At 46.1% G+C, this 24,980-nt stretch overlaps 2 protein-coding genes and 1 pseudogene across 3 annotated transcripts in view; 2 read left to right on the top strand and 1 right to left on the bottom strand.

Annotated features, from left to right (window-relative positions):
• LOC139022211 (mannose-binding protein A-like) overlaps positions 1-24,980 on the bottom strand; it is a 59,486-nt pseudogene that overhangs the window by 27,761 nt on the left and 6,745 nt on the right.
• Positions 5,651-24,980, top strand: part of LOC139022064 (pulmonary surfactant-associated protein D-like) — a 40,476-nt gene continuing 21,146 nt past the window's right edge. For both annotated transcript variants that reach the window (XM_070433083.1, XM_070433085.1), the window contains exon 1: positions 5,651-5,892. The gene's annotated coding sequence lies outside the window, so the exon portion shown is untranslated. The remainder of the gene's footprint in view (positions 5,893-24,980) is intronic.
• On the top strand, positions 16,092-24,248 carry LOC139022061 (pulmonary surfactant-associated protein D-like). Its single transcript, XM_070433080.1, has 6 exons — positions 16,092-16,141; positions 18,172-18,370; positions 19,903-19,983; positions 20,402-20,473; positions 21,059-21,142; positions 23,687-24,248. The coding sequence occupies exons 1-6, from the start codon at positions 16,139-16,141 to the stop codon at positions 24,145-24,147; spliced, it is 900 nt and encodes a 299-aa protein (XP_070289181.1). The 5' UTR covers positions 16,092-16,138; the 3' UTR covers positions 24,148-24,248.

Consider the following 24,980-nt stretch of genomic DNA (forward strand, 5'->3'; position numbering starts at 1 on the left):
CAAGGGGAATGTGCTGCTTAAAGCCCAAAGGCCTGTCTTTGGAGCCCCTGGTTTCATTAGGTGCCCTGTGCAAGAGGTTGTCATCTCATATCCCTGAGTGAAGGGAACTGCGAGCCCTTAGCCCGTGGGGGAGTGAGAGAGGCTGTCTGGAGAGTTTTCTTGATCCATATAATCCTCTTGTTCCAGGTCCTGGGAAGCCTGGATGAACTGTAGTTACAATCTTTAGATTCTCATGAGAATCCTGTATCTTTAGATTTATGCCACCTTCACCGGAGCTAACTTGCATGGGTTCCACTACTTGCTGATAAGAATTGGAAAGTAAATTGCAGGTATGTGGTGGCCTCAATCCTAGTTTGAGGAAGAATGATGGCAGGCAGATGCATTTAGAGAGAGGAGCTCTGAAAAGACGACCAGATGCGAGGTCAGGGAAAGAACAGGCAGAGGAGAAGGCTGGAAGGGGAATGGAAGAATTTGAGCTTTTCCTGTAGATTTTTACTGTTTCTCTGACTAGGGGGCAACCATTACATATGGGTAAACCAATCCATGTGAAGTACATGACTGTCTTCTACAATTTTATATCTAAAGATACTGTCCTTTATGCACAGTATAAACTTGAACACATTCCCCTCAGGGGAGAGCATAATCCCCCTAACCCTTACAGAAAACAAAAAGAATTATATAACGGTTACCAGTCCATTTTCTCCTTGTTTCCTTGGCTGTGAGAAAATTTAGGCCTTAACTCTCATGCTGGGTGGCAGTAATCCTTCTTTGCTGAGTCATCGTATGTGTATCTTCCTTTCTTCTTAACAGTTTCTGTTCTTTCCTTTTTCTATTTGCCTTGATGACTGGTTTGATATGTGCCTCTAAACATGAAGTAGTCTCCCGCTCCTCTGGTAAGCAGAATGGACTTTAATTGAAAATAAAGAACTGTTCTGCTTGACATTACAAAGTTACTCTTGGCATTGCCCCCAGGTGCAGTGCCTAAAGGAGAGTCTCCTGGGATTGAAAACACACCGATGTGACAGTCTAGGTATGCTAGATGCCTGATCCTGCCCTGTCACCCCTACATTGCCAGCCTTCAGCATTTCCCGGGCCACTTCTCACCCCTGCCCTGCAGTCCTGCAGAAGGAGGGCACCTGGGAGAGGCCTCTCTCTACATTTACTTGTCAGATCCAATCTATGTGGGGATTTTTTGGTGTGTTCCCATTAAACAAATACTCATCAAGAACTACCTAAGTTTAGGGTGCTCTCTCTGGTAGTTCAGATACAAAGAAAAACAGAATAGAAAAATAATTTTAATATAAATATTTTATTAAGTTTCCTTTGGCACATTCATGAACTATATTTCAATCTTATTTGGTGAATGGCCTCAAAGTGGAGCCAAAATTCACTCTCTCCAATTGGCTGCATGGGTTCTACAGCCTCTCAACTCCACTGATCCTGAGATTGCTACAAACATGCATGGTCATGAGCAGGATTGTGAGCCAGCTTTGCTGGGTAGAGTAATCTTGGTTGTAAGTCGTTGCTATTCATCACTTTGAATATTTCCTGCCACTCCCTTCTGGCCTGTATGGTTTCTGTTGAGAAATCAGCTGACAGTCGTATGGGTATTCCCTTGTAGCTAACTAACTATATTTCTCTTGCTGCTTTTAAGATTCTCTCTTTGCCTTTAACCCTTGGCATTTTAATTATGATGTGTCTTGGTGTGGTCCTCTTTGGATTCCTCTTCTTCGGGGTTCTCTTCACTTCCTGGACTTGTAAGTCTATTTCTTTCATCAGGTAGTGGAAGTTTTCTGTCATGATTTCTTCTAATAGGCTTTCAGTATCTTGTTCTCTCTCTTCTTCTGGTACCCTGATAATTCGGGTGTTTGTATGTTTGAATTTGTCCCAGAGGCTCCTTACACTATCTTCATATTTTTGGATTCTTTTTTTGTTTTGCTTTTCCAGATGGATGTTTTTTGCTTCTTCGTATTTCAAATCTTTAACTTGATTCTTGGGATCTTCTAGTCTGCTGTTGGATCTCTGTATATTATTTTTTTAAAATATATTTTATTGATTTTTTACAGAGAGGAAGGGAGAGAGATAGAGAGTTAGAAACATCGATGAGAGAGAAACATTGACCAGCTGCCTCCTGCACATCTCCCACTGGGGATGTGCCCGCAACCCAGGTACATGCCCCCGACCAGAATCGAACCCGGGACCTTTCAGTCCGCAGGCCGACGCTCCATCCACTGAGCCAAACCGGTTTCGGCTCTGTATATTATTTTTAATTTCAGTCAGTGTATGCATAATTTCTGACTGGTCCTTTTCCTTTTCTTTTTTTTTTTTTTTTTGGCATTCTCATTAAGATCCTTGAAGGTCTCACTAAGTACCTCAGAGGTTCATAGAAGATTCTTGAGTAACCTTATAACTGTGGTTTTGAACTCTATGTTCTCCATTAGTTTGCTTTCCTCCATTTCTTTCATTTCTGACATGTTTATTTGTCTCTGAATTTTTGGCTGACTGCAAGGACACGCTGTGTCTATAGTGGAAGAACTGCTGTGCTGGAGACACCCTCATGGGGTAGGACTTGCTTCAGTGGAACTTTGATGCTCACTGAGTCTGCTTCTTTTTTTACCTGCACACTCACGCACGCACCCATGCTCACACACATGCACATGCATGCACCCATGCACCTGAGTCTGCTTCTTGAGTGTGTCCCTTATGGATGTGAGGAGTTGAAATCTGGTATCTGACCACTGGGTACCCTGGCTCCTGGATCTCCAAATCTACCACTGTGTGAGTCCACCCAGCAGGAGCTACAGCGATATCAGCAGATTTCTCCCCTTTTTGGGGGTTTGGAAGTTTTGGAGCTCTCTGACCTAGCTGCAGCTTGTTAGGTTAGGCTGCAAAATGGCAGGTCATTCCTTTGTGCTGCTGCGCACAGCTTGGGTGGGGATGTAAATTGAGTGGGGCAGGGTCTCAGAGAATCACCAGGACGGAGCAAACAGAAATGGCTTTGGTCAGCCGTCTTCGTGACTCCTGGCATCTCCGCGACTCCGTGTCTCTGCGTCCCCGAGTCCTGCGCCCCCACAGTAACAATGATCCCTGCAAGCAGTTCTGTGAGAAAGCCACCCTCGCTTTCTGATCCACTACAAGACAGTCCAGTTTCTCCCCGTAGGAGTTTGGGAAGCCAGAATCTCGCCGTAAATGAGTTCAGTGCATTCAAGAGCTTCTATCCCCTTCCGATTGAAAAAAACTGTGCACCCAGGTGCAGCCACCTCGTACCCGCAGCTCTGTACCTCTGTTCTTGGGGCCTCTGCACCTCCTATCCGGTCTCAATGCACTTTTTTCTTTCCTTCTAGTTGTAGAACTTCCACTTGGCCAGCTTTCCCATGGTTCTGGATGATAGCTGTTTTGTCTTATAGTTATTATTTTTAATGTGGTTTTGGGGGGTAGCACGTACAGGTTTATGCCTTATGCCGCCATCTTGGCTCTCCTCACTCTCCTTTTTGAAAAGTTTTCTTAATCATGCTTTCGTTTCTTATTCCAGGCGAGCTCCTCAATCTCTATTATAAAATCCCCTTGGCCAGGATGCTGTCATGTCCTAACAACAAAAGACTGGTCACCAGGAGGCTGTGTGAAAGCCAAGGCTTGGGCGGTGGGTGGCGCTGTGTGCCTGGGGAGGCAGGTGCGGGTGGGCAGGAACTTGACTCTGGGTCTCCCGGCCCAATGGGACTTGGGGTGTCCCTTGGCATGGTGGGATCACTAGTATTCTTATAATGATGATGGGCCAGTGGGCAAATATTTATGTGAGGTCATCACTTTTGTTTTCTTGTTACTAATTATTTTATTTCACTTTGGATGAATTGATTTAGTTCCTCTATTCATTACTCTATTGCACCAGGGATCTTTTTTATTATTATTAAATCTTTATTGTTCAGATTACATTTGTTCCTCTTTCCCCCCGCCCCCCATAAGTCCCCTCCTCCCAGTTCCCATCCCACCCTCCGCCCTCACTCCCCACCCACTGTCCTCATCCATAGGTGCACAATTTTTGTCCAGTCTCTTCCCGCATCTCCCACACCTCTTTCCACTCCAAGAATAGTCAGTCCATTCCCTTTCTATGTCCCTGATTCATTATAATCACCAGTTGATTCTGTACATCAGATTATTTATTCACTTGATTCTTAGATTCACTTGTTGATAGATGCATGTTTGTTGTTCATAATTTGTATCTTTACCTTTTTCTTCTTCTTCCTCTTCTTAAAGGATACCTTTCAGCATTTCGTATAATACTGGTTTAGTGGTGATGAACTCCTTTAGCTTTTCCTTATCTGTGAAGCTCTTTATCTGACCTTCAATTCTGAATGATAGCTTTGCTGGATAAAGTAATCTTGGTTGTAGGTTCTTGGTATTCATCACTTTGAATATTTCTTGCCATTCCCTTCTGGCCTGCAAAGTTTCTGTTGAGAAATCAGCTGACAGTCATATGGGTATTCCCTTGTAGGTAATTGAGTCTCTTTCTCTTGCTGCTTTTAAGATTCTCTCTTTGTCTTTTGCTCTTGGCATTTTAATGATGATGTGTCTTGGTGTGGTCCTCTTTGGATTCCTTTTGTTTGGGGTTCTCTGCGCTTCTTGGACCTGTCAGTCCATTTCTTTCACCAGGTGGGGGAAGTTTTCTGCCATTATTTCTTCAAATAGGTTTTCAATATCTTGCTGTCTCTCATCTTCTGGTACCCCTATAATTCTGATGTTGGTGCGTTTGAAACTGTCCCAGAGGCTCCTTACACTGTCTTCATATTTTCGGATTCTTTTTTCATTTTGCTTTTCCAGTTGGGTGTTTTTTACTTCTTCGCATTTCAAATCTTTGACTTGATTCTTGCGCTCCTCTGGTCTGCTGTTGGGTGTCTGTATAATATTCTTTATTTCAGTCAGTGTATGCTTCATTTCTAGTTGGTTCTTTATCACAACATCGAGGGTCTCATTAGATTTCCTGAGGCTCTCATCAAGTTTATCGGCAGTTTCTAGCAAATTATTGAAAGCCCTCAAAAGTGCTTTTTTTAGCTCTATATCCTCCATTTCTGTCAGGTTTTTTTGTCTCCGCATTTTTTATGCTTTCTTGGTGCACCCCCTTGTGGTCTTTGTGCACAGTCTTGTTGTAGTTAAGCCTTAATTGTTGTCGGCAATACTAGGGGTGAATTAATCTCCAGGCTAACCCCACCAGGGATCTTATAAAGCAGACCATCTTCATGCCAATCTTGTGACAACAAACTTAAACCCAACACCTGAGGGGAGCAGTTTCCTCCCGCACATCCTGGAGCCTGGCATTGGCTGCTCCAGCTGAGGGAGCTGGTCCATCTGCAGTGGCCATGAAGGGTGGCCAGGAGGGTTGCAAGTCTGTTCTCAGGTGCCTGTGAGAATCCCTTCAGGCCCCAAGTAGGACTGGGAGGAGTGAGAGTGCTGGGTCAGGAGGCACAGGGGAGGTCTGCCAGTGGGGCAGCGGAGAAGGGCTCCTCCCACCTGGCCCTCGAGTTCCCTGACTGGTCCTCTCAGCCCACGCCCTGCTGAGATGAGCCTCTTACCTGAACTGTCTCCACGATCTCCTTTTAGACCCTTCACTCCTTGTGTCCCAGGAGCCCCTCTACTTCCTGGAGGCCCCAGTTTCCCTGGAGGGCCCTGCAAGCCTCGGAGCCCCTGCCCTGTTGGAAGGTGAAGGACATGTGGCCCAGTGTCTGTCTCTCATTCTCTTCCTCCAAAAGCTCAGCACTAGATTCTCGTTCACTCCAGAAACCACAGCAAACTAGTGGTGACCTGAGAAAGAAAGACCTCCTGCCTCCAGCGCCAGCTGCCCGGGCTGCAGAATATCACTTCTTACGGACAACAACACACCACCGATTCCCCCGTTGAAAGGTAGGAACCAGGTCACAGCAGCGTCTTTGTTTAGGAGAGAATGACAATGTACAGGAATTATCCTGAGAGATTCATGCCCATCATAATGTAAGGGGAGCCTGCTCATGGCTCTGTCCCAGATCCCTCTGGGGAGTAAAGATTCAAGAAGTCAGACCAGCCTGGGTACCTGGTTCTCCTTTTTCTTCCTTGGCTCCGTCTTGCCCATCTCTGCCTGGGGTGCCATTGGTGACCGGGATGCCACAGGCAATCACTGAGCAGGCCTTCTGGGCATCTTCACAGGTTGTGGGTTCTGAGAAAGACAGTCACCACACACAGAAGGGTGGGAAGTGATACAAACCACAACATGGTCCTCACCTGGTCGTGGAGAGAGTGAGGGAAAGAATTGCATCTCATCCCGTGTAGCCAACATCCGCTACCACCTCTGGTGTGCTGGCCCCTGTGCTCGGGACACAGACACGCCAGCTTTGACTCTGAGTTTCTCCCAGGCTGCTAAGGAGACAGACAACTTACACATTAACTACTGTAATGTGTAATACTCAGGAAACCATATTATGGTTTCATATACATAATGTACTGGCTGAGCTCTCAAGGCCTCTAAAAACCATATACTTTTTTGCCAACTGAATTAGAATTCTTAATTCTTAGAAAACTTGACTTGTGGTGACATCTAAAAGCAAGTAATTAGCATCTTTTTGGATTGACATTTTACAACTTCTAGAAATAGGTGTTTTTCATTGGCAAATAGACTCACATTTTCAAGCAACATACTTCAAATAAAGTACAAAATTTATTCATTTACAGATTCAAATTTATTTGTTCTTACCAACGGTATGAGATTTTAAAGTTAATTATTACCCAAGCCATTTTATTGACAAATTTTGTAACAGAGGTAACATGAACTTTGTTTTGTAAACCCAGGCAAAACAAAGATGTATTTTATGTTAATAACTTTGAAAGACCTTCACTAACCTTAAACCACCATTTGAATTCTTGGTAATTATTGCATTCCTTTAGTGTGTTGCTTAATTCCCTAGTGACCTTGCCAACTTTTAAAAAGGCTGGAAATGACGGATGGTATTAGGCTTGGACACCTTCCACCACTTCAGTTTTTAAAGTGTCAGTTTTTGCCTCTCACAGTTCGGGGGGCGGTGGGGGGCGGATAGTACCCCTACTGCTCCTACTGCCCACACAGAGTTTGGGGGAAACACCATTTCCTGCACTGTCCCTGGGACCACAGCTTCCTCGGGGCCTCCAGAAGAATTTTGGGGGTTTAAAAGAACCATTTTCTTTTCTTTTTAAAATATGTTTTTATTGACCTTAGAGAAAGAGAGGAAGGGAAAATGACAGAGAGAGAAACAAAAATTGGCTAACTCCTGTGCACCCCCTACTGGGGATGCAGCCTGCAACTCAGGCATGTGCCGTGATCAGGAATTAAACTGGTGATCTTTCGGTTCATGGGATTATGTTCAACCAACTGTGCCACTCTGGCCAGGCAAGAGACCCATTTTCTTTTCTCTCCTTTTTTTTTTTGTAAATCATATATCTGATTTATGTATTCAAACTGTATAAAGGACACATAAAATTCAATAATAAAAATAACAAAAACTCAATTTTAAAAATGGATAAAAAATTTAAATAGAAATTCCTATAAATATAAAGGAATACCAATAAACATGTGTAAAGTTTCCCATTAAGAAAATGCAAATCAAAACCACAATGACATTTCATAACCTCTAGATTAATTACGATAAAAGACAGAAAATAACAAATATTAGCACGGGTGAAGAAAAATTGAAACACTGGTACATTGCTGGTGGGATTGTACAATATTGCAGCTTCTTTGGGCAGTTCCTCAAAATGTTAAACATAGAGTTATCAGATGACCCATGCCCCCAAATTCCAAAATATACCCCAAATAAATGAAATATATATTCATACAAAAACTTGTTCATAGCAGCATTATTCACCATGACCATAAAGTGGAAACAAACCGAATGTCCATAGAATGACGCATGGTTAAGTAAAAGATTATTCAGCAGCAGAAAAAAGGGAATGAAATATTGATACATACTGCAATCTGGGTAAATCTCAAAAATATTACGGTAAGTGAAGGAAAAGCAGCTACAAAAGACCATATATTGTATGATGGCATCTACTGGTATACAAAAGTTCAGAAAAGACAAATCTATAGAGACAGAGAGTAGATGAGTGGTTATATAGGGCTGGGGCATGAGAAAATGGAATGATGAGTAATGAAGAGTGACCACCAATAGGTACAACGCTTCCTTTGGGAGTGATAAAATAAAAATACCTATAATTACATTTTAGTGATGGTTGTAGGATTCTGTAAATATATCAAAATTCACTGAATTACCTACTTTATACTGCTGAGCTTTATGGCATGTGAATTATATCTTAAGAAAGTATTTATAAAATGACTGAGAATGGGGCTGACATGAAAATTGGTACAAGCACTTTGAAGAACAATTTGGCAACATCTAATAAAGTTCAATATTCACACATACCTGGCAATTTCACTCTTAAGTATATAACTAGGCACAAGGAGACAGGCCCAAGAATCTTCATTGTAGCATGACTTTCAATAGTTGAAAAAAACCCAGAAACTATCCAAATGCTTATGAAGAGATGAATGGACAAATTGGGGGCATATTCTTAAAATGGAATACCACATAAAATGTATCAATGAAAATAAATCTCAAAAATAGGACGTTAAGGTAAAATCAAACTGCAGAATGACAAACATAGTGTGATACCATTTGTAGCTCAAAACCATGCCATACAACATCACATACCACTTTTGGATAAAAAAAAATGTGTAATAATAACATAAAAAATTCTTAGGAATAAAATCCATTAATTTCAGGGTACACATTACTTCTTTGAGAAGGACAGTAAAGAGACCCATTTTCTTTATTTTCCTTTCTTTTGCCAGTGCCAGCTATCACACCACTATTTCCAGGACTAAAAATAGTCCTATTGGCGTTTTCCTGGTGTTGTGGAGCAACATTCTCGAGAATAAGACCACCGACTCCAATTAGGTCTTAAACAGCAAGCGAGGATTTATTGAGCTGGCCAGCGACTACAGTTACAGCACCCTGCTGAAGCAGAGGTTGAACTGCAGCACTGACTGCAAGAGATACATTTTATTATTAAATTCTGTGGAGGCCCAGAGAAAAATGTGCCTTTCAAATTCTGGGCCCCCAATGTGGAGGAAACTCTCTTTATTCATACTTTTTCCAGTCCTTTGTCTCTCCAAATTTGGAATGAGACTTCCGGGCCTTCTGAGAAAGAAGGCCTGCGTGCTGGGAAGGGGCCATGAGACCACATCTCAAGGCCTGGACGGATGTCAGTACCTTCTTATCTATGTGTTTTAGGAACAGACAGCAAAGCATGAGCCGTCCGGCCAAAGCACCAGATATGCAGCCCAGCACACAGGTGGTTTGAAACTGTCAATTAGGATTGCCACCTAGGTTTTCCCCACTGCATTCACACCACCTACCGTCTTGCCTCCACCAACTGGACTACGGGACTTGTTCTGCAAAGAGCTAAGGTCTGAGGAAAACATCAGTGTGTTGCTTGCTGATTTTTTTTTTTTTTTTATGATTTCAGAGAGCAAGAGAGAGATAGAAACATCAATGATGAGAGAGAACCATTGATTGGCTGCCTCCTGCACACCTCGTACTGGGGATCGAGCCCACACACCGGGCATGTGCCATGACTGGGAATTGAGCCTGGGACCTAAGCTCTACCCACTGAGCCAAACCGGCCAGGGCTTGCCTGCTGGTTTTAAAGAAATAAACCAGAGGACTGGCTGTGAAGGACCTGGGTTTATTAGACTTATGTGGACACCGGTGGGGCCTGCTGGTGAAGGTTTCCGCATCACAGGCTTTCACAGCTCATGGTTATAGAGAGTCCAGAAAACAAAGCAAGCAGGTGTGGGCAGGGGTGGGGTGTACCTGTGTTCAAACTAGTGAGATCAAAATGCCAGCTGTTTCCCTGCAGTTTGCAGTCTGGGCTCACACACTCACCAGGCTCCCAAGGTCCCACGGTCCACTTCCAGATGGCCTTCCTCAGAGTCCCACAGGGTGCGAGGCTCACATACCATACACTGGTATATGTTAGGGATATTTCCAAAAGCATAAAGGACTCGGTGCATATTCCATGATGCTAAGATTAAAATAAGAACCTGAAGTAAGAGAGATTTTTAAAAAAGCTTTGATGACTTAGGGAGGAAGATTAACCTTAAGGCTGGGCAACTCAGGGCCTTTGTTGACCTTTGCCAATGAGATTGAAATAATGGAGTAGGCAGACAGGCACTAGTGACTGGAGTTGAGAAAAGAATTAAAGGAAGGAGTTGAAAGTCTGGTGGAAATGTTTTTTGGAAGCAGCTTGATAGAGGAGGCACAGGGAAGATTGTCACATGTGAATTCAAGGTACTGAGAGAAAAAATAAAATAAAAAACAACTCATGTGAACTTGGGATTATTGGGGAAGGGGAAAAAGAGCAGCCAGATAAATTAGTTTAGGCTGAACCTTACTTTGGTTTGCTCTCTTAGTCTCCAAACTCCTTCAACACTTCCAGCTTCGCACATGTCGCCTCTCCTGCCTCAGAACACCCAGTGCTGCCCAGATGCACTGGCTGAGCTCTCAGGGCCTCTAACTCCCAGCAGCAGCCAGGACCCATCTACAGGCAGGACTCACAGGCCTCCATGAGGTCATCTGCCCATCAAGCTGTTCCTGGTGCTTATCCTTCATTTTGGTGGGGGAGGCATGATCTATGCTGGAATCTAGTCAGAAACTCCCTCCGCCTGCACCTCAGCCATTGACTTCCCCAATTAAAAATCGTACTTTCACCTGCTTTGTGTTCCTCTGGGCATATTCCTCTTCTTAGAGTTGGACCTCAGGCAAGTTAATGTCTGTGCTTCAGTGTCTTCAGGTAGCCAAGACCCTTGTGATTTCAATGCCCCTATTATTTTGGCAACTAGAATAAAATAATTTAATTCTTTTCTTTCTTTTAAAATTTATCTATTTATTGTATTAAATTTACTGGGGTAACATTGGTTAATATGATCATATAGGTTTGCAATGTATATTTCTATGATATATGACCTAAACATTGCATTGTGTGCCCACAAACCTTCGTCAAATCATCTTCCATTACCATACATTTGGCTATTTTTTTTATTTTCCCCCTCTACTACCATCCACCTTCTTTTGTCTGGTAACCACCATGGTGTAGTCTGTGACTATCAGTTTCAGTTTTATATCTCACATATGAATTAAATCATATTGTTCTTAAGTTTTTCTCACTTTCATTTTTTTCTTTTTAAATCTATTTTTATTGATTTCAGAGAGGAAAGGAGATGAAGAGAAAGAGGTAGAAACATTAATGATGAGAGAGAATCATTGATCAGCTGTCTCTTACACACCCCACTCTGGGAATTGAGCCAACAACCTGGGCACCTGCCCTTATTGAGAATTGAATCGTGACCTCCTGGTGCATAGGTCAACACTTAACCACTGAGCCATGCCGAACAGGCCTGACTGACATTTTTTGCATAGGATTATATTCTCAAGGTCAGTTCATGTTATCACAAATGGCAGTATCTCATTTTCTTATGGCTGAGCAACATCCATAGTATGTACGTACCACATCGTTATCCAGTCCTCTATTGTACTACACTTGGGTTGTCTCCATGTCTTGGCACCGTGAATAATGCTGCTATGAACACTGGGGTATATATATCTTTGTGAATAAATGTTTTTGAGCCTGGGGGTAGATACACCAGAAGAGGGACTGTTGGATTCTATGATTATTCTTAATTTTTTGAGAATCATCCATACTGTTTTCCATAACAGCTGTACCTGTTTACATTCTCACCAGCAGTGAATGAGCGTTCCTTTTTCTTCACAACCTCTCTAACACTTGTTATTACCTGTCTTGTTGATAATAGCCATCTAACAGGTGTGATGTGGTATCACATTGTAGTTTTTCTTTGCATTTCCCTAGTAGCTAGTGAAGTTTAACATGTTTTCATATTCTGTTGACTGTATGTCTTCTTGGGAGAGCTGCTTGTTTAGGTCCTCTGCCCATTTCTTTATCAGATTGTTTGTTTGCTTGGTGTTGTCTGAGTTCTTTATGTATTTTGGATATTAGCCCCTTGTTGGAGCTGTTGTTTGCAAATATCATCTCCCATTCAGTTGGTTGCCTTTTTGTTTTGTTGTCAGTTTCTTTTGCTGCACAGAGCTTTTTAGTTTGATATAGTTCATGTCATTTATTTTTTTCCATTTCTTTCCTTTGCGGTCAAATTCATAAAATGTTCTCTACAACCAAGGTTCCTATGTTTAGGACCTATGTTTTGTTCTATGCAATTTATTGTTTGAGATCTTATATTTAGGTCGTTGACACACTTTGTATTAATTTTTGTACCTGGGGACAGGCTGTAATCTAGTTTAATTCTTTTGCATCTGACTTTCCAACTTTCCCAGTGCCATTTATTGAAGAGACTTCTTTTCTCCTTATTGTGTTTGGGTTCCTTTGTCAAAAATTATTTACCCATATACATGTGGCTTTATTTCTGGCTCTCAATTTTGTTGCATTGGTCTGTGTGTGTTTTTTTCTGCTAATGTCATACTGTTTTGATTATTATAGCTCTGTAGTATAATTTGAAGCTAAGTAGTGTGATACCTCTGGCTACGTTCTTTTTTCTCAGGATTGCTCTGGTTATTAGAGGGTCTTCGTGGTTCCATACAAAGCTGATGTTTTTGTTTCTGTTTGTTTAAAAAAATGCCTTTGATTTTGATAGGGCTCACACTAAATCTATATATTATTTTGGGTAATATGGCCATTTTAGCTATATTGATTCTTCCAATTGATGAATAAGGATTATCTTTTCATTTTATTGTATGTTTTTCAATGTCTTTTAATCATGCTTTATAGTTTTCAGTACACAGGTCCTTCACATCCTTTGTTCAGCTTATTCCAAGGCATTTTATTCTTATGGTTGAAATTGCAAAAGGACTTTATTTTTCATTTTTTTTTTGAGGTTTTGTTGTTAGTATATAGGAAAGCAGTGGATTTTTTACATTGATTTTATATCCTGTAACTTTCAGTTTTACACCATTAAGTATGATAAAGGCTGGAGGTTTATCATATATGGTCTTTACTATGTTGAGGTACTTTCCTTCTATACCCATTCTACTGAGTATTTCAATCATAACTGGGTTTTATGCTTTTTCTGCATCTATTGATAAGATCATATGACTTTTTAAAATATATTTTATTGATTTTTTACAGAGAGGAAGGGAGAGGGATAGAGAGTTAGAAACATTGATCAGCTGCCTCCTGCATACCCCCTACTGGGGATGTGCCTGCAACCAAGGTACATGCCCTTGACTGGAATGGAACCTGGGACCCTTTAGTCCCCAGCCCGCAGCTCTATCCCGTGAGCCAAACCGGCTAGGGCGATCATATGGTTTTTTTATCCTTTATTTTGTTACTGCGGTGTATTACTCTGATTGATTGTATATGCTGGCTGAGCTATCCTTGTGCCCTTAGAATGAACCCCACTTAATCATGATGTATTATTATTTTAAATGTGTTATTGCATTCCATTGCCTAGCATTTTGTTTAGAATTATTGCATCTTCATTTGTCAGTGATATTGGTCTGCAGTTTTCTTTTTCTGTCTTATTCTTGACCCTTTTTGGTATGAGGGTTAGGTTGGCCTTATAAAATGTATTAGAAAGTATTGCCTCTTCTTCAATATTTTGGAAGTTTTTCAGAAGAATAGGCATCAAATATTTTAATATTTGGTAGAATTTACTAGTGAAGACGTCTAGTGCTGTATTTTTATTTTTATGCATTTTTTATGGCCATTTTTAGTCTTTATGCCTACGTTCTCTCCCTTCTCTCTCTTTTTCTTCTTACAACAGTCTCTTTAACATTTCTTGCAATGCTGGTTGGGTGGCAATAAAGTCCTTTTGCTTTTTGTGTTTTTGTGTGTGTGTCTGGGAAGCTTTTTATCTCACCTTCAATTGTGAATGATAGCTTTGCTGGATAGAGTAGTCTTGGATTCAGATCCTTGCTTTTCATGACTTTGAATACCTCATGCCATTCACTTCAGGCTTATAGTGTTTCTGTTGAGAAATCAACAGACAGCTTTATGGGACTTCACTTGTAGGTAACTGACTGTCTTTCTTTTGCTGCCCATAAGATTATGTCTTTGTCTTTAAAGTTTGCCATTTTAATTGTGATGTATCTTGATGTGGGTCTCTTTGTCTTCATCTTTATCAGCACTTTCTGAACTTGTATAACATTTTCCTTCTCCAGGGTAGGAAGTTTCCTTTCATTCTTTCTTCAAACAGGTTTGTTCTCCCTTGCTCCCTCTCCTTCTGGTACCCCTATTTGTGAGTATTGTTATGCTTCATGTTGTCCCAAAGTTCCCTTACACTATCCTTGGTTTTTTTCAAAAAAATTTTTTTGTTTTTGTTGCTCGATTGTTTTTCTTACATTGTCTTTTAGATCACTGATTCTCTTCTCTGCTTCTTCCAGCCTATTTACAAATTTTTTTCACTGTATTCTTGATGTCAGCTATGAGAAACTTCATTTCTGACTGGTTCTTATTCATGAAAGCCATTGTGATCATCATTTGAGATCTGACTCTTCTCACCTGTGTTGGTGTAACTGAGGAAGGCAAAGGTTATCATTGTAACAGGAGTGTCTGGGTTGGATCATAAATAAAATTAGACTTTGTTGTAATGTGGAGTTAGACGAAGGAAACACTATACTCTGTGTTATAGGGGGATCCCAGGGCATTGAGTGGGAGTACTTAATAGGCTAGGAGGTAGCAGTTAATAGAAGCTAAGTTGCAAACACAGAAAACATATAGAGCTTCTGAAATAAAAGTCTGAAATAAATAGGTGTTTGTTTAGCTACCAGGTTAAGACTTGTCAGGAAAGCTCTGTGGGGAGTGAAGAGCAATGGGTCAGTTCAGTTCAGCCTACATGCTGATCCAGATCTCTGGGAGGCACACAAACATCCTAGGATGGGGATGTTAATAATGAAAGAGTTTTATCATTTGGGGCACAAGTGGCTCTACTATGGGATCCTGCTTCAAAGAAATTCCATTAAGGGAAACAAGAGCCTCTCCTACCAGCTGAGGAAACTGGCATTAGAGCATCTACAACCCACAAGGAGATGCCACAGCAGCAACTACACCCAGGAGCAGCCGGCACCACCAAATGAGTGCCCAAAGGAGAGCACTGTGGGCATAGGCAGCTGGTATGTGGACCTAGGCAAAGACTTGATGCAAGAGATGAAGCCACAGGGATCTAGAAGGGAGCAGAAATGACAGTGTCAGCAGTAGGGCAGGCAACTACCCCATGGCCACTGGAAGTCAGAGTTTCCTGGGGGATGCCCCCAATAGTGTATCAGTGGCTCAGGGGTCCAAACTGCTTCCTAGAGCAATACACAGAGGAAACACCAGCTAAGGAAGTGGAGAGATGAAGGCAAGGATGTAATGACATCCATCCCATAAAAAGCAAGTGAGGGGCTCTCCAATATCTAGACCAGGAAGCAAAAGAGTGACCCCAGCCAGGTGGAAGCTCCCCTGCCACTGTCCTCACAGAATGCTGCAGCCTCTGCAACCCCTCTAACTCTTCCACCCCTGCCCAGAAATGCCAAGAAGCTCCCAGCTCTTGGGTCATCTGTCCCACTATCTGGGCAGTAATGTTGAGGTGAAGGACAAAGAGAAGTTGGCACAGCAAGCCCTGACTCTTGAAATATGCAAATGCATATGCTTCTGCAATAGTTGTAGGTTATTGTGCAACTTGCTTCCTCATCTGCCTCTCACTCTGCTTCCCTGGCTTTGGTCTTTCGTGAGTGGGATATGACACCCACCCAGAACCCAGATGCCATTCTCTGGAATTCAGATTCATAGAAATCAGTAAAAACCAGACACTGATGATGACACTTATCTCACAGGGTTCAGTGAGGTGCAGATGAGGCCATGGACTGTGGGTGCTCTGTAAACTCTAAGGTGACATGTGTGTAGTGGCAAGTTTCCAGAACCCAGGTGGGGGTGAGTGTGAATTAGTCAACAAGGGAGGAAATTGTCCAAAAGAGTTCTTAAAAGACCAATATCTGGTGGCTCAGCATAAATAGCCCGTGTGTGTGGGCCAAGGAAGTGCTCATTTGTCTGGAGAACCTGGTCACTGGAGGACGCAATGGTGAGTGTCTGTGCCTGCCTCCTTTTTGTTTTCTCTGTGTCCAGTGAATGTCCCCCTGCCCATTGGGGGTGCTCTAATGTACTGGTGTTGAGGAAGACAGGGTCTATGTAGCTCTTTTGCTCTGGGAGGTGTGGGTGTGGGTGTGAGAGGGCAGCATAGTGGGGAAGAAGGACCATTCTTCTGCCCCTCACTCTGCTTCCTTTGCTCACTGGGAGATTAGCCTTCTGGGCTGGGGGAGGGTGGGTGAGTGGGATATGACACCCACCCCAACCCCAGATGCCATTGTCAGGAAGCCTCAGTTGGGAATGCAATTTCAACTTCTTGCTTGGCTCTCTCCATCCCTGATTTCTTCAGAAAGGAAGGTGGATGAGGAGAAACAGCCCCAGCATTCCCAGGCCCGGGTCAAAGTTCATCCTGGTACCAACTGCCCATTGGACATGGATAAACATGATTTTCTCTTAGCTTTATATTTTCTTTTAAAAATGTACCCACTGGATAAGTTTACTGATATTCAGTTAATTTTTAGAGGCATCATTTTTCAATAATACTTTAGTCTGACATTGAGGCATAAAGTGAACATTATGTCGTTTAAGGGGATGTGGCTCTGCCCAATACCGCTGTAGGCCCAGCGAAGAGGCCTCATCCCAGTCCTAGGTCTCCAACCCTGTGAGAGGGCTCCTGCCCAGGCCCCTTTCTGCTACAATAAGCTGCGATGCCTTCTGTGCCATCTCGCGCTGTTGGGCAAAATGCCTGTTGCTTTTCAATCTTTCCCAGTTGTGGGCACAGGGCCCTTGATGTGGCAGCTGCACACCAGCGGGCAATGCCCTGGCTCTGGCTGGAGCCTTTGGTGTTCCTGGCCGAGCCTCTGCTCCAGCAAGTGCCACTCTGCTGGCCTGTGAGCTTGCCTGGTGTTTAGAGACTCCCATGGTGCCCGAGGAAGTGGTAAACTCAGAATGAGAAAGAACCGGTGCAAACAGGGTCCTCAGCAGCCCAGAACCACCAGCAGGTGGAGAAGAAAGCACTTCTGTGGCCAGGAAGGCCCTCCACTGCCTCCCCCTCAGGCTGCCTGGCGATCCCTTCCCCTTTGCTCTGTCCCTCAGGCTTGTTCCCAGCCTCTGCCACTCCCGTGTGCGCTTTCCTGGCTCCTAACTTTAAGGTTTCTCTCAAGAGGAAAGAAGCCCACCATTGGGAGTGACCAGGCCCTGCACCCACCCTGACCTCACTTAGCTGCAGAGTCCCTCTCACCCGTCACTGGACACCCTATTGAACATCTGTTTTTTCTCCAGCTGAAACCACTCTTTTCCTGACGGAGCTCACCTCACATGCCCTCCTCCACGAGGCCCGTCTCCCAAGTCGTCCCAGGTGGAGGGGCAGCACTCCAGGCGTCCCAGGGTCTCTCCAGCTATTCTGAGAACTTTTTCTGGGTTCCCCTGGAACTTTCTTCATGGAGACAGCATCTAGTCCAGGAATGGCAGGCCACCTGGCAAACATGTAGCCATGTGCCCATCGTGTGTTAGGACACATGTCACTGAGCATTCTGGCTCTTTCCAGACAAGCACTGAAACGGCCAGTGCTGGTCCATCCAAGGCTACAAGTGACAGGAAATGGGTTTGCCCGGCCACCTTGCTGACACAGACAGGGAGACGGAGGTTCAAAGAGGGAACTGTCCTGCCCAAAGGCACTTCATGAGTCCTTCCTGATGTGACAGGTGGCCTCAGTGAGGAGTTCACATCCCAGCCGTGCCGATGGCAGTGAAAGGGAAGTCACTAGAAGGGACAAAACAGGGCATCTGAGAAGAGGTAGATGTTGCTGATAACCATGTCAGAGTTCAGCTGGGTAACTCATGCCCTCCCAGGCCAGACTGTATGGCCGCCTTGTCCTAAATTGTTTTTGGAGTCCTGCTGCTCCTGATCCCACAGAAGGGGCGAGGTGGTAGGAAAGTGCCTCTCTGACTTCCGGGCGCTGGGCTAAGTCCTAACCCGTGTTCTGAAACCAAGAGCATGTCCTTTCTCTTTCTGTCCACCCTAAAGGCCATGCTTCTTCTCCTCTCTGTGCTGGTCCTGCTCACACAGCCTCCATTGTCAGGGGAAGCAGAAGTGATGATCCTTCCCCAGAAACCTTTGATTGATGACTGCACCCTGGTCACGTGTAGCCCTGTGGAGAATGGCCTGCCTGGTCGTGATGGACAAGATGAGAAAGACAGCCCCTCAGGCGAGAAGGGGGATCCAGGTACAGCTGGGACCGTGGGCTTGTCCTCGTGGGCATGGGTGGCCACTGGAATTGTAACCAACTCAGCAAGTCTGGATGTTCTTCGGGGAAGCCCTGGAAATGGAAGCCCACCTCCTTGGGAAGAAGGCCCCTAGACATTCAGTCCACCTAAAGCACCTCGCTACCAGTTGGCAAATGACAGGCTGCCCTGAGCCTTGAGGTGTTATTCCCCTCCCCTAGCTGTCAGGATTCCTCCCCTAGGATCTTCTGATTCCTCTCACCCCAAGAATGAGGAAATCATGAGTAAATGACTGGTCTTTGGCGCCCCGTAGAACCAAGCTGCTGCACTTATAGTTGTTCATGTGGTTGAATGATTTCTGTGCAGTGTGTGAAATATCTAACTAAATTCTACTGCATGAGAGGTGGGCAAAGATGAGGCCCTGTGGCCCCACACTCAGGCCTGATCAAAAGGATTTACCTAAATACACTACGGAGAGGAGGAAAAGGAGCTCATTTTTTATAACTGGACATTTGTAGCTTTTGACCTCACCGATTTTGCCCACCACCCAGCTCCCATTTAATGTAACCACCAATAATCTCACCTCTGCATTTAAGGGTTCAGATTCTTTGCTGTTTTTTTTTATAATCCAGATGTAAGTGAGATCATACTGTCTCTGTCTTAATTTGTATGACTTATGGCACTTAGCATAATTTCTTCAAGACCCATTCTTGTTGTGGCAAATGGTAGGATTTTTTTTTGTGGCTGAATAATATTCCAGTGTGTGTGTGTGACATTTTTATCCATTATGAACACTATTAGGTTGTTTCTGCCTCTTGGCTACTGTAAAGAAAATGTTGCAATAAACATGAGGGTATGGATATCTTTTCAAATTAGTGTTTTATTTCCTTTGGGTAAAACCCAGAAGTGGTATTTCCTGGATCATACTTTTTTTAATTATCTTTTTAATGTCTTAAGGAAACTTCCTATTGGTCCCCATAGTGGCTGCACCAATTTACAATCCCACCAACAGTGCATAGGGGTTCTTCTTCTCCACATCCTCACCAATACTTGAGATCTTTTGTGTTTTTCATAGTCGCCATTCTAGGAGGGGTGAGATGATATCTCATGGGTTTAATTTAATTTCCCTGGTGACTTATGTCAGGGAGCATTTCTGATATAAAGTTTGGTCCTAGGAAAGGGAAAGCAATGAGTCCATGGCCAAGGTAAAAGCTGGCAGATCCCCTGCTGTAAATCCTCAGCCTTGGGACAGGGAAAGTGCACTGTATGGAAATCAGACAGTTCTTGGCTTGACCCCCCATCCAGCTCTGGCTGGCCTGTTTCCTGACCTAAGGATACTCAGCATGCCAGTGAAGCCAGGCCATCACCACTGGCAGGCCTTGCTGCGGCCTTTGCCCCCCGCACTCCCAGCTCTGGAGGACACAGAGAGTGGGGTGCACAGGCCCCTAGTTCTCTTTCTCCAGGTGGAGCTGAGGAAATCATCCAGCCTGCAGACACTCTCAACAGCCTTTGTCTCAATCTGTTCCTTCCTCAGGAGAAGTGGGTGCCCCAGATGTGCAGGGTTCTGCAGGAACAAGAGGCCCCCCAGGTCCCAAAGGAGAGAAAGGTGCCCCTGGTGAGTGTGGAGACCCTGGGTTTGCAGGGAAAGCAGGTGAGTGATGGGAAAAGCTGGGGCGGGCCTTCGGTCCTCCTGTGTCCACCTGAAGCTGCGGAGGCCTGTCCCTCCCCTGTAACCCGCCAGCTCAGAGTTGCAACACTGGGCCTTGGGGAGTCTGTGCAAGGAGGTGCCTCACTGGGCTTGAGCTCTGTAACTGGGGAGAGTGCGGTGTGAGCAGCAGGGACAGTCCGCATCCTGGGAAGGCCGGGTGCTGGGTGATGGGACAGTACTGTACAGAGAGGGTGTGTGACTGGCTATGGGACAGACCGTACGTGGGAGGGTGTATTGCTGGACAATAGCACAGTCCATATGCTGGGAGGGGGAAATGCGGGAAAATGTGTGCCGAGCTCACCCTCCTCTTCTTGTCTGATCTCAGGCCCTGCAGGACCCATGGGTATACCGGGAATTCCAGGTGCCTGGGGCCTCTCAGGACCGAAGGGGGACAGAGGTGATCCTGGGTCCAGAGGAGAAAAGGGAGAGAGTGGGCTAACAGTTAAAGTCACCTTCCTTAGCTCTGGGCACCCCACTAGGGTGCAGAGGGAGGAAGGCCTTCTAGGTCAGTGGTTAGCTCATTGTGGGGGTGGTGGTGTGTGAAAGCAGGAAAGGCTGTTGGACTGAAGGCAAGAATATGAAGCTCTGGCTTAGACTTAAAATACGGGGTAAGGCAAGCCTGAGCAGCTTCCCATCTGATCACTGAGACAGCTCAGCTCTCTTCCCAGTTCATGAGAGAGCTTTGAGCATCAAATAACACAGGGATGGGGAGTACCAGAAGGACGTGCAATCCACCCCCCTTTCAGGAATGTGCTCCCAGACTCTCAAAATTGGCTGTGAAATGTCATCTGGATCAGAGTTAGTGGGATGCCAGGACCCTGTTGGCAGCAGGGGCCAGCTGTGTCAGTGGCTGTGGGCTTCCTGGGGCCCAGCTTCTTACCCTCCCCCAGGAATACCTGTCACTGAGCACCCTTCCCTTGGGACCCGGACTCTTCCCCTGGATGTGAGGTACTAGTGTTCACTGAACCTCTCTCTCCTGCAGACATCACTGCTCTGAGGCAGCAGGTGGAAGCCTTGCAGGAGCAGGTAGGACGCCTGCTGGGAGCCTTCCTTCAGTATAAGAAAAGTGAGTTCTGGACTTGGAACTGAACCTGAGCCAGTCGCCAAGGGCAGGCCCCAGGTGGGGTCTGTGTTGGGTTTGGAGTTGGCCGGGCCTGAGGCAGGCCTGGTTCTAGGATTGGGGGCTCTAGGGGGGTGGAGGGTTTGGACGATGGGCTGGACCTGGGCCTTGGGCAGCACCTGGGACTAAGGATAGAGTGGGGCAGAGCAGAGCAGCCACATCTTCCAGGAGCTGGAAGCAGATTCAAGGGACACGGAGCAGGGTGTGGCCCCTACACCAGTTCAGTGGGCTGGCGCCAGCATGTTCAAGGCTACCAGGCTCCAGCCCCACCATCACAGCCACCTGTGACCCGAGTCAGATCAATGCCCCAAGCCCAGTGCAATTCAGACTTCCCCTCCTGCCAACCTGTGCTGGTCCCTGGACACCCCACTACCCAGGATGCATTTCTTATCTCTATGGGGCTGGGTGTGCAAACTCCTCAAGATGTTGTGCCCAGCCCACAGCAGAAGTGACTCCAGACACTGTCCTCAGAGTTGGGGCTGGCATGCTGTGCTTGCATTCAAGGCTGTGAGGGTCTGACCTTGGCATGTGGCCATTGAGTCTCAACTGAGACAGGCCCTGGGTCCGGCAGTGGGCAGGCTGCCTCTGGGCTCTGCCCAGTGCTGGGCTCTGCCTGGGTGTTCATGGTGAGACTCTCCCCCAACCTGGGTGCTGAGGAGTCAGAGGCTCCAGCAGCACAGCCCAGTGCCTGTGCCTGTGGGCATCTCCACCTCAGACCCTAATTTCCCCCCTCCTCCCCGCTTTCCCCATGTCAGCTTTGAGCTCAAGTAATTCAGCAAATCTCAATGATCCAAAGAGGAGTTTCTGTAGCAGGAGAGAATGCAGGGGTGAGAATTAGGGCTCCTATGTACCTAAAACCACTAAGTACCCATGTACCAAGGGTGAGGTTTCAAGCATTTAGTATATCTCCCTCTCTCCACAAACATGCATGTGTGCTCACTCCCTCATATGCACACTTAGGAAAACAAAGGAAAATTTGTGATATACACCTGCCACACATGTGTGTATTACACACATGCCATCACTCACCTCACATCATCTACACCCATGAGCACCCACGCATATACAACATAGAAGGTGGGCCTTCAGTGCTCCCATGTACCTTCAGATGGACACGTGGCCTTGTTCGTGTATGCACACATAGACCCACCCGGGTGCATGTAGTGAATGGCAGAGGAACTCCTGTCCAGGGCTGCTCTGGGTGCCCTCCTGAGCCTGTGGAGAGTCTGGCCCCTGAACCCTTGTGGAAGGGTCACAGTGGGTCCTGGTGCAGCCTGGGCTCCTCACCAGCCCTTTGGGGCTGGAGCACAGCCCTCTCAAGAGCCCTGAAGGCTTGTATGCACGAACCCAGAAGTCAAAGGGATGGAAAAAGAGCCCGGACAGCGTGGCCCAGTGGTTGATTGTCGGCCTATGAACCAGGAGATCATGGGTCCATCCCTAGTTAGAGCATGTGCCTGGGCTATGGGCATGGTTCCCAATAGGGGTGTGCAGGAGGCAGCCAATCAATGATTCTCCGTCATCATTGATGTTCCTATCTCTGTCTCCCTCTCCCTTCCTCTCTGACATCACTAAAAAAATATTAAAGCACACACACACACACACACAATAACAACAACAGCAACAACAAAGGGATAGAAAATGAGATGGAATGAAAACATATAGTTAAATGTCGCACAGTGATGCTTTTATAAATTGTATTCCCATCTTAGAGATGAGGAACTGGAAACCCCAAAAAAGGAAGTGATTTTACCTTGTCCACCTGGACAGTCATGGCCAAGGCAGGGCTGAATACCTGGCCCTCTGACTCCCAGACAGGCCTCTCCCCAGCACTGACTCTCTCCTGCCCCTGACGCCCATGCACACCTCTCCGCTGTCCTTGTCCTCTCTCCCAGCTCTCCAGCCTCACCCACATGCACACCTAGAGGCCAGCACTGGGCGCACACAGTGCAGAGATTAGCACAGTGCTGCCCTCAGATGGCCCACCCTCTCCTCTTCTTTCCCACATCCACACCCGGCACGGACCTCCCTGTCAATGCCACATGCCCTGCTGTTATGCAGGGTCCACAGTGAGATCAGAGTGAGCACCTTCCTTGTTTTCAGCTCTCAGAGGCTGCACGATGCCAAAGCTTCCTGGTCCCACCCAGTACCTGGGAGAGCGATTCTGCCATGCAACATGGGGTGCAATAGAAAGAGCACGTCTCAGCTCTAGTGTGAGATCAGATAAGGGTGACCCCCAACTCTACATGTGATGGTCACATGATGTTGAGCCTCTTACTTAACCTCTCTGAGCCCAGTGTTCTCACCTGTAACTAGACAGACAGATCTACCTCCCAGAGCGTACCGCGGACCCAGGGTCTCACCTTTGTCCTTCCTGGTGCTCTGAGGCCCTATATGGGAGGCCTGGGCTCTGGTTGGAGCACAAAGGTCTCAGAGCCATGGAGCTTTGGCAGGTGCCCCCAGATCCCCAAACTGACTGTGCTCTCCTCCTAGTGGAGCTCTTCCTCCATGGCCAAAGTTTTGGCCAGAAGGTCTTCAAGGCAGCAAGGTTTGTAAAGCCTTTCCAGGAGGCACAGCAAGTGTGCGCACAGGCCGGGGGGCAGCTGCCCTCCCCACGCTCTGCAGCTGAGAACGAGGCCTTGAAACAGCTGGTTGAGATTGAGAACAAGGGTGCTGCATTCCTGAGCATGACTGACTCCCAGACGGAGGGCAAGTTCATCTATCCAGGAGGGGAGTCCCTGGTCTATTCAAACTGGGCCTCTGGTGAGCCCAACAACTATCGAGACAATGAGGACTGTGCGGAGATGTACACCAATGGCCAGTGGAACGACGGGCCCTGTGAGGAGAAGCGCCTTGTGATCTGCGAGTTCTGTGCCCTTGGGGTGGGTGAGGCAGCCTTGGTCCAGGAGCCTGGCCCAGACCTGTGTGCTGCCAACATGACAAGGAAGAGCTGACATCACTGTGGCTGGGCTTCTGCACAGAGCTGTGGGATGAGGCCAGCCAAGGGCTCCCATGGAACTCCTCTCTCAGAATAAAATACGAAACTGGCTTCACACACTGGCTGCTCTGGCAGAGGAATTAGGGGCCAGCCTGCTTTCCCAGTTGCAAGGGATAAAATTAGGCCCCAAAATCTAAAGCTCCACCTCAGCCCTCTGCCTTCTCAAACTGTCAATCCAGCAAGTCACTCCCTCCTCTGTCACTCCCTCCTCTGTCACTCCCTCCTTTGTCACTCCCTCCTCTGTTGCTCCCTGCTCTGTCACTCCCTCCTCTGTCACTCCCTCCTCTGTCACTCCCTTCTCTGTCACTCCCTCCTCTGTCACTCCCTCTTCTGTCACTCCCTCCTCTGTCACTCCCTTCTCTGTCACTCCCTCCTCTGTCACTCCCTCCTCTTACTTTGGTGTCCCCTTATGGCAGTTCCTTATCATCCTCTTTTTGCTAGCCCCTCCCCCTTTTCTTGACCACTAAATGGTGACCTGCTCAAGATTTAGCTCTTTGTTCTCTCCCCTCCTCACCCTCACTCCAGGGAGGAGCTCATTCCATCCAGGGCTCAGATCCCTGGCACCCACATTATAAGCCTGCTCAGAACCTCCCAGAGCCCCGGACTCCTTGGCCAATGCTAGCTAGAGCATGTGCCTGGGAGGCCCAGGGATTGGCAGTTCCAGTGGCTGATCCTTGTTCTAAGGCCTGAGCGCCGGAAGGTTCACAGCGCCATGGGCTGACCTGGCAGGTCATCTGCCTCCCTGGTAGGACTGTGTGGCCCAGTTGAGTAGCCTCCTCCGCATCCCTG

The sequence above is a fragment of the Myotis yumanensis genome, unplaced genomic scaffold (assembly GCF_028538775.1).
Source record: "Myotis yumanensis isolate MYYU_CA2020_CCGP unplaced genomic scaffold, mMyoYum1.0.hap1 SCAF_13, whole genome shotgun sequence".
NCBI lineage: Eukaryota > Metazoa > Chordata > Mammalia > Chiroptera > Vespertilionidae > Myotis > Myotis yumanensis.

Excerpts from the sequence above, each read along its gene's own strand:
- LOC139022061 (XM_070433080.1), top strand. Across the intron at positions 19,984-20,401 it reads AGGAGAGAAAGGTGCCCCTG|GCCCTGCAGGACCCATGGGT; the intron begins GTGAGTGTGGAG and ends GTCTGATCTCAG. Across the intron at positions 20,474-21,058 it reads AGGACCGAAGGGGGACAGAG|ACATCACTGCTCTGAGGCAG; the intron begins GTGATCCTGGGT and ends TCTCTCCTGCAG.